Source organism: Lynx rufus, unplaced genomic scaffold, assembly GCF_022079265.1.
Source record: "Lynx rufus isolate CCGP_SWC_20201006 ecotype Redwood Valley unplaced genomic scaffold, mLynRuf1.p SCAF_9, whole genome shotgun sequence".
Classification (NCBI taxonomy): domain Eukaryota; kingdom Metazoa; phylum Chordata; class Mammalia; order Carnivora; family Felidae; genus Lynx; species Lynx rufus.
In genome coordinates this window covers 67,186,473-67,196,297 of record NW_025814897.1, presented here as the reverse complement: position 1 = coordinate 67,196,297, position 9,825 = coordinate 67,186,473, and the positions used below count along the sequence as shown (strand labels likewise).

The window sequence follows — 9,825 nt, the reverse complement described above, 5'->3', positions numbered from 1 at the left end:
TGTGCTTGATGGTTTGTGTGACCTTGAGAAAGTCCCTGCTGCTGGTTTGTAGGTTCCTGCATTAGAAACTGAGATGTTATCTGTGCTTTTTACACTTTATTTTAGCAGTAGAACTTTTCCCCCCCCCAGGTAAAATCTTACTCAGAACCCCTACACATACATGCTATATACCCACACACACTACCCCTCTATATAAAAGTCATATTTTATTATATAAATTTCCTTATATAACTATATACCACAATAAATATTATAAAGTCAACCAATAAAAACATGTATTAATGCATTGGTGGTATCCAGGATAGTCGAATTTATTTAGTAATGTAGTTGTATGATGGGAGTTATTTTTTAAATGAATTTTTTTTTAATGTTTGTTTATTTTTGAGGGAGAGAGAGACACAATGCGAGCAGGGGAGGGGCGGAGAGAGAGGGAGACACAGAATCTGAAGCAGGCTCCAGGCTTTGAGCTGTCAGCACAGAACCCGACGTGGGGCTCAAACTCACAAACCACGAGATCATGACCTGAGCCGAAATCAGACACTTAACCGACTGAGCCACCCAGGGCCCCCCACCCCCGCCCCCACCAAAAATTTTTTAATTCAAGTCAGATTTGTAGAACGCTGAATCTCCTCCCCGAAGTCTTAGTATCCCATGGGACAGATTTTGAAAACCTTGGGATAGATGATCTCTGAGATCTTTTCCAGCTCTAAGATTTTAAATTGTCCTTTTGGATTAGACTTGCTGAGTCTAACTCAGATTGCCTAATTGAAGAATGTTTCTGAAAATGAACAAAGTTGCTTTACATGTTTTTGGATCTTTCCAGGTATAGCCAATGATCTTATCCCCCAGAATCCTTCACCTTTCAAGGAATTATTTAACAGTAAGCTCAACGACCTGATATTGCCCAAACCTTTTTACTTTCCAATATGAGCTCCAAGACACTAACTGATCTACTGTGAAGTAGAAAGTTCTTAGTTTTTGTTAGTCTTATTAAATCAATGAGCACAGGTTTTTGCCTACTGCATTAACTGGGTGATAATTCTTTAGATGTGAATGTTAGGTAGGTTCTACTATTATAACTAATCATAAAAGTTGTAAATTTGTTTCATGGATAAAATGTACACTTTTTGTATTCTGTACAGCTTTGTCTTTTTTAAATATGAAGTACTTAAATGCACTTACTATGATAGGAAATATAATGTGTGCCTTCTAGGATTTGTGAAATGTTTTCATGAACTCTAAGGAATTTGTTTTAGAAGTTAAAATGTTTTCCCTATCCTAACTCAGTAACAAAGAGTTTACTCATATTGTGATGCTGTAGAACTTTAGTTTGAGAAAATGTATTTGACTACGTACTGAATTTAGAAGTTGAGAATAATAGTATCTGCTTTATTCTTAGGACAAACTGATATATTGTGCAATAAATAATCTTTAGCAAGTAAATTTTAGCTAACTGAAGAGACTCTTTTCTTACGTAGTTTCACATTCTTCTATACTAAATGTTTATATTCCTTAGAGGACTATTTTGTATTGTGCTCTGGGGAGTTGTGATGTTTGCGTCCTATGTTTTAAAATTCATTTCAAATTGAACTCAGCTTCCTTATACCTAATCTATATCTGGGTAATAAGGCTGCTTGAAATTATCTTTTGTTTCTGTGATTAACAGTGGAAAGTTGGATTCATTAAAAGGCAGTCCAAAGAATTTGTATTTTTAACTGTTTTTTTTTTCTTTCTTAAGTCAAGCTTACTTTGTCTATCGAGGAATAAGAAAACTGCTTGGAGATTAGGGAAGTCAGCTGATCACTCCCATTTATGATGGGCAGCACAATGACAATATAATATACATAGCTGACAACAGATTTTCATTTGTTCTCATGTCTTATTTACCCTGTTGGACAGAAAAAAGATAAAACACTACAGTGTTTTTTTTTTTTTGTGGTTCTTGTAAAATCATTTCCAAAGTTAAAGAGTATAATTAGAAAAGCATGTTAGAATCTTAGTCCTGAGAAGAGGAAAGCCATTTATAAGAAGGAATGGCAGTTTATATTTCAATTTACTGATGTACAGCATCCTGGAGAAGTACACATTTTGGTACCAAAAGACATAAGCCTCCTCAGAGATACATTTTGATAATCTTGCAACTGTTTATAGTCTTACTCTCTGGCATCCTCGATCTTTCTGATAAAATACTTATTTAAAGGTTGAGGATTAAATTTCCAAGCAACTATGTTTTTCTGATTAGTATTCCTTTCATTGTAGTTAGTTACCCTTGTTCTTTATAACAGTCATAGTTCAGGTATTGTGTGCTTAGGTGTATTACCAATATATCTCCTTCAATCGTGTGTATAAATCCAAAAAAAGATGAATATTCCAGTGGAGGACTCAGAAACAAGTAAAGAGAAAGCCAGAGAGATGTGCTTTCAACTCTGCTTTAATCCAAGATAAAAGGAAGTAAAGGCCCAGGACTCACCTTGGTACATACCAACCCAGGAGCTGTGATTGGTTTTCATGTGGCAAAGAGCAATGTTATTGATCATCTCAACAATGCAGTTTGGAGTGACACATACATGAACTTGAGGCTTTTATAGTAAGGGATAACCTGCTTCGAAATTTGTTCTTTTACAAACATGGGCTAGTATACAATAGCCTTTGATTCCACCTGTGAACACAAAAGAAAGTAGGGATTCATCCCCCACCCACCCCATGCCCCTGCAAAAGGCCAAAGCCAATTAGGTACAGTGATGAGATAAAAGAGCAAAGCACTACCGACAAAGGTGTCTGAAAAGTTTGCAGGACAGGTAAAATCGAATACATGGTGGCTGAACAGACTAAAGTAATATCCAGGGGAAGGGAACACGTGTGGTTTTACTCAGGAACTGTAACAGGCCAGAAGTTAGAGAAAAAAGATAGCAAAGGTCCACCTTCTGGGTCTAGTGAGCTTCAGTTTAAAATTTTTGAGTATTCATTATAAACGTCATCTATGTCTGAGTCTTAGTAAAAGATAAATTGGTAGTTGTTACTTATAACTTTTCATGATGCCCAATCTTTTTTTAAAATTGTTTTTATTTCAGTACAGTTGACACACAAGGCTACATTAGTTTTGGGTGTACAACATAGTGATTCAACTTCTCTGTATGTTATGCTGTGCTCACCACACGTGTAGCTACCATCTGTTACCGTACAGTGCTATTACAATATCATTGACTTATTTCCGATGCTGTGCATTTTATTCCTGTGACTTATTCCATAACTGGAAGCTTGTGTCTACCACTCCCCTTCCTGTGTTACCCATGCTCCCACCCCATTCCCTCTGGCAACCATCAGTTTGTTCTCTATTTATAGGTCTGATTCTGCTTTTTGTTTCTTCATTTGTATTGCTTTAAATAGTATTAACTTGAAATAGTTTTAAATTATTGAGACATTTATTTAATAATTAAAAACAAATACTTGGTACAGATAAAATGACAATTAAAAACTGTACAATAATTGCTGAGTTAGGACAAATGTATACAAATGGGGCCTTTTCAAAAATAATGAATGTGTAAGATAAATACTGGGTTTTCAGTTAGTTTCATCATTAGCTGGAAGATAGCATACATGTCTGCCTAATAAAAAGACTACATTTATTGTTCCATATGCTGAGTTAATCGGTAGAGGGGATAAGCATTATAAAGTCACAGGACAAGACCATCTAAAGTCAAATAAGCATCTTCACAGGCAAAAATAGAGTTCTTCTAAGTCTATAATAATTTAGAAAGGCTTGTCATAATCTGCATTTGCCCACAGAAATAGAAAGGTCCTTGAGCAGCTTGTTGCATACTTGGAGCACATATCCTTAAAAAATTGCCAAAAGAGAAATTCATTCAGTTATTCAATGTACATTTATTGAGCACCTACTATGTACCAGGCACTAGTAACACAGATGAAGAGTACATTGGTAAAGCTTAAATTCAGTTTGGTCTTAAAAATAATTTCTACCTGGCCCCTGGGACCACTTATATCTTCTAAAGAAGTCTGCATGTTAGGTAAGGGAGAAATTTCACCTTAAAAAAATGCACAGGTTACACTGGTAAAATTTAACATCTGTGAGGCCTAATGGAACAGTGGGGAAAAGGACTGGATTAGGAGGAGTAGGGAAAGTAGTTCTGGTCCTACTACTTATTAGCTGTGTGACCTTAAGCAAATTTCACCTCTCTGGCCCTAACTTTTCATAAGTAAAATGGTAATTGGGCTATAGTCAAAATATTAGAACCAAAAGGAACAGGGATCATCTAATCCTATGTTTTCCAAAGTCCGTAGTTCAAATGAAAATATGTAGAAGCCCCAGTGTAAAAGTGATGAAAGAATTGCTTTGAAGAAAGCGGCATCCAGAACCTCACTCCCCCTGCCCTCCCCCTCCTCCTGAAGTGGTCCAGGAGGGGGGCATTCACAGAACATTTGAGAACTACTCATCTAGTCCAAAACCGTACTTTTCAGATGAGAAAACCAAGACACAAGAACAGAAGCGACTGGTTCAATGTGCATATGTGGCTTCCTAAATAGGAGGGCTAAGTAACACATTTTAAGAAATTCATAAAAAATGCAAATTGTCAAGAAGGAAATTTTCTATTTTAATTCTCTCAAAGTAGTTCCTTTATGAAAGGGAGCTTTGAAATTGATTTTGTTTAAGGCAGCCAGCCAGAGGCTGAAATGAACAACTACCAACTAGCCTGCAGGGTCTATAGAGGATTTTGGCAGAAAACCACACAGACCTCATGTCAGTAGGCACTGGACCTTGCAAGATCCTGGCCCCAACAATGCAAGCACTAGCTGTTTCAAGAGACATATTTGGAAAATTAGGAATGAGTACAGACAAGTGTCCAGCTCCCAGATCCCCAAGGAGGAGTCACCAACTACTACTCAGAAATACTAACAGAAGTGGGCATGTTAGATCTTAAAGTGAACAGTACAACCGAAATCACTAGTCAGAGGCATCCTCTACATGGAGGACGGTCCTAGTTTGGTATCTTGACCACTGTTAATCGCAGCAAACTTGAAATTAAACCAGAAAGTTAAAATGCATTGTCCACTGCTGGACCTATTTGGTCAGAGCTGTGATCTCTTCTGATTTCATGGCATCAGACAGGAAGCTGAGCTCATTGCATAAGGTCTCGTATCGGAACGCCATCCGGATCTGAGCAACATTTGTCTTTCGGATATCATTTCCTTCAGGTCCTTCTTTATAATAATTTTGTCCCAGAAACTTTTGCTTCTCCTGTGGAACCAGAGAAGTACAAATGAAACCATATACCTTAGGTTTATTTTCTGTATCCCCATGGCAGCTTTGACATTAGCCACACCAAATCAAACCAGTCCCTGAAGCTGGTCCTTCACCAGGACATTGTTCCCCACAGGGTTCTTAAAAATTCCTGCTGGCCCATGTGCTCGAGCATGTCACCCTGATGCCCACATTCATTCCCTTCATTTCTGACTATGCTTTCCTTGACCACAAGAAAAAGATAAGACCTCCAGGAGCTGCTGGCAATGAAGAAGGCAAGATGAAGGCACGAAGACTCTCAGTCCCTCCTGAGAGCTGACAGGGACAAACAGTCTTAGGAAGCGGGTCTGCACAATTGAATCGTGAACGTTTAGCTCTTCTCTGCATCAGCATCCAATAAGAGCAGCACCGATGCGGCTTCTTCCTGTACCAGTGACACCACCCCAGGGAGGTACCCAGGAACCTAAGACACCGTGTAGAGAAATGGTTCTCAACCCTGGCTCCACATCAGAATCACCTAGGGAACTATAAAAAAAATTACCGATGTCCAGGTCCCATCCCTACAATGTTTTATTCAGTGTAGGTACTATTCACTATCCAAAAAACACCGAGTGCCTACTATGTGCCAGGGACTATTCTACGCCCTAGAGATATAATGCTGAACAAAACTATCTAATGGAACTTACATTCTGGAAGGAAAGACGGGAAAACACCTAACTACATATTACAATGTCAGTAGTAATAAATGTTATGAAGAAAAACAGATTAAAGGGCTGGAGAATGATGGCAAGTGTGTGGCTGTGGTAGAATGGTGATCAGGGAGGGCCTCTCGGAGGAGGTCATGTTTGAGGTGTGAAAGGGTGAAAGAGCAGCCTTGAAAATTCAGGGGTCTCCCCTAGAGAGTTTCAGCGTTCACCCTGCTTGTCATCCTCACGGATCTCAGAGCCTAGAAAGTGCCTAACATGCAGCAGGCACCCATTGTATGTGTGTTGAAGGGACAAGAGGGACAGAAGGCAGTGCCATCACACACCATACCTGATGGGAGAGGCCACTCTGCAGCACGCTGTTCCTGGCGATTTCACACAGGTCACACGTGCTCAGCTTCCACACTTGAGCGGCAATTGCATATTCTTCCATAAGTGCTTCCTAGATCCGCCCCCCCAAAAAGCAAATATATGAGATGGTAGGATATCCATTTCAATCCTTCACATATTCCCAAAGCTAGAAACATCAGACAGACATTGCAGATCTAATTTTTCTTTAATGTCTGCCACCTGGAAAACCAAACAACATTCCCACCCCCTTAAATTATGAACTCGTAAGATCATCTTTGGTGAATTCTCAGGTTTCCAAAGAGAGATATGTCAAAGAACCCCTACACGTTGATTTGTTGGCCGGCACATGTTTGAAGCCCTGTGTCAAGTCATGCGGATGCCAGCCTCTGTTCCACTGCGACAATCACCCTGGGCGTGTACATGTTTAGTACCTGCTCTGTAGCTTTGTTTTTTATTTAACATCACTTTCTTAAGATTGCCCCAAAATAAAAATGAATCTGAATAAAGTATTAAGAGCAAAGCTGGAACGTTAAATAAGAATGAGAAATGACCAAGTAGTGAGACAGTAATCCCAAAGGGATTTGGGTTTGAGCTGTGCTTTCTGCCTTATCTCCTAGGATGTGAAATGTCTACCATTGATCATGAGCTCTCCCATTACTGCTCGGACACCCCCACTGCCTCTGTAACCTAGAGCAGCAGTTCTCAAAATGTGATCCAAGGTCCTGAAGGCCTTTTGAAAGGTCATCCCTCTTCCAACTATGTACCTTTGTGAGGCAAGATTTTCTTCATATACTTTGATAAAAAAACAAAGCATCACAACCGATTGAATGCAGATGCAGATGTAAGAATCCTGCTGTCTTCTATTAAACCAGACATTAAGGGGATTTGCAAAAATGTAAAATAATGCCATTCTTGATGCCATTTTTTTTTTTTTTTTTGCTTTTGGACAATATGACTAGTTTCCATAAAAATGGCTATTTATGTTAACATTTGGTAGGTTTGTTAATGTTACTTTTTAAGTATGTATTTATTTTGGGAGATGGAGAATGAGCAGGGGAGGGGCAGAGAGAGAGAGAGAGAGAGAGAGAGAGAGAGAGAATCCCAAGCAGGCTCCACACTGTCTGTGCAGAGCCCAGCGCAGGGCTCAATCCCACGAATGGTGAGACCATGGTCTGAGCTGAAATCAAGAGTTAGATGCTTAACCAACTGAGCTACCCCCAGACACACACAACCTTGTTAATGTTAGTTTTAAATGAGTTAATATTTTTCAATTTCAAATTAGTTTCTAACACACTTAAATATCACTAGATATAGCTTATGTAATCAACAGCTTTCTGAGGACCTTTAATTCTTAAAGCTTATAAAGGGGTCCTGAGACCAAAAACTTGGAGAGCCTGTCCTAGACAACTCAGGCACTTATGTTTTTACTAATCAATGGCTGGTCCCCATGCATGATATTGCCTTTCCCTCCCTCTCTCCTGGCCCTACAGATCCAGAGTAGAATAATAATAATTAATAATAATAATAATAGTATTAAAATGTTAACTAACATTTTGAATACATGCTATATTCAGACACTCTGTTAGACTCTGGTTCATTATCTTAATGGATCCTCACAATAAAGCAGAGGTAGACATAGAGACAATTTCATCCCTATTTTACAGATGAAGAGGAATAAGATAGAGATCAAGTAATTTTACCAACATCATGGAGATAGTAAATGCCAAAGAAAGGGAAAATGGAGAAGGCAAAAAAATAAAATTGTGCCTTCATGGGTTCAAGGACTCCAAAGACAGGGCTCCTGGAAGAAACACTTTTTGCTCCCCAGGAGCTTATCTCTTGCCTTCACTGGGCACCAACCCCACCCCAAAAGCAGAACTGAGTGTGTTCTCCGGTGTGTGCAGTTGGGAGGGCAGACCAGGGCTGGCTGGGGCACCTAACATCCTCACCTTTGTATAGTGGAACTGCATGGGGTCATCAGTGGAGAGAGAAACATGGAGTCCCTTGTGCAGGAATTCCCTCAGAGGGTTTTTGGAATATTCAAGGAACAGACTGTTGTTGCTAAGAGGAGACATGGCAATGGGGATCTGAGCAAGGTAGTAGAGATACTGCAACACCGGACTCTGCAAAAGAACCACCAAACTCAGGTGACAAGCGCCAGAGAAGGGAGGGAAGGAGCATTCATCAGTGGAAACCAGGTCCGGCTAGTGTCTGTGTAACAGAGCTCCATGAAGCCAACAGACCCAGATCCCCACCTCCCCTTCCCCACCTCTATGTTCATCTGATACATCACATGCCCCTCTCCTCCTGGGCTGCCCTCCACCTACTGTTGGGAGCTCGCCTTCTTGGCTCCAGACAAGGCACAGCTCAGGGCAAGAAGGCAGCTGCAATGCTCCAAACTGACCCCAGGCTACATACTCTGCTCCCCTCCCCCAGGTACTGCCCCCAGTGGGTCAGCCCAGGAGATGCTGGGCTTTTGGTATGTTGCTTTGACCACAAACACCCAGGATGAGTCTGTAAATGCTCTGGCTCCTCGGAGATGGGAAGGGGCAGACCTGACTGGGCTAGAGTGGTTTTCTGATGTAACACCCTCCGCCCACGGAATTGTGACACACAATTAGACCTCCCCAGGACACAAGAGGCACCAGAGGAGCTTGAGCAAACATCTTTCTTATGGAAGTGATCCAAAATATGGAGAAGACCAAATGGGCAGAGTTCGTGGTTGTTATTATTTACACAAGCAAAAATTTGATAGACTCTGTCGAATAATCAGAGACTAGCTGAATCAATTATAGACCATCCAAGTGGTGGGCCATCCTTCCAACAGCCTTTAGGATGAGGAGCATAAATGTTGCAGCACAGAAAAATGCTTGTTATATAAAGTTAAAGGACAAAGTAGAACCAAAACAAAACAAAACAAAAAAAAATCTGTGCTCATAATAAGCACATTAGAAATCTGCTCTGGTAAAAAAAAAAAAAAAAAAAAAAAAGAATTAGAAATCCGAAAAAGCTAATAATGGCTATTTCTTTTAAAGTAATAGCAATAATGTTTGTTTTTTCCATTTCTCCATCTTTTGGAAGATCCAAATTGCAGTATGTTTGATTATATTCTTTTCATAATTAAATATGATAAATATGAAACCAAGATGACTACAGACAGCCCAACCCAGAAAAAGGCGCCAGCCTTTTAACGTCACTGGCCAGAGCCTCCCAGAGGGCAGACAGGAGCCCAAGCGATCCCACTCCTCCCCAGGGGAGCCCATGGCAGGACCATCATTGCAGGGCAGGTTTCCGTGAGTGGTCTGGTTACCTTCTTGAGGAGTAGCCCATGGGAAATGTTGTCAGCGGTCAGGAACGCAGACACTAGGTGGGTGATGGAGCCAGACTCTCCACAGTGAGGCCGGAACAAGAAAGTGCTCAGGCCTCGTTCCCTGCAGAAGTGAGGCTCTTAGTCAGTAAGGACCCCTAGTCCACTGTATGTAGGGCCGCACAGGCCTGGGGTGTGTACTCCTA

The 9,825-nt window shown here is 40.5% G+C and overlaps 1 protein-coding gene across 1 annotated transcript in view; it reads right to left on the bottom strand.

The window, feature by feature from the left end:
• Positions 1–3,316: 3,316 nt before the first annotated feature.
• Positions 3,317–9,825, bottom strand: part of AMPD3 (adenosine monophosphate deaminase 3) — a 37,583-nt gene continuing 31,074 nt past the window's right edge. The window contains exons 11-14 of the mRNA XM_047071908.1: positions 9,623–9,743; positions 8,262–8,435; positions 6,293–6,403; positions 3,317–5,254 (exon numbers count right to left, since the gene is read on the bottom strand). Of these exons, the coding sequence (XP_046927864.1) occupies positions 5,078–5,254; positions 6,293–6,403; positions 8,262–8,435; positions 9,623–9,743 (583 nt within the window). The 3' untranslated portion in view covers positions 3,317–5,077. The remainder of the gene's footprint in view (positions 5,255–6,292; positions 6,404–8,261; positions 8,436–9,622; positions 9,744–9,825) is intronic.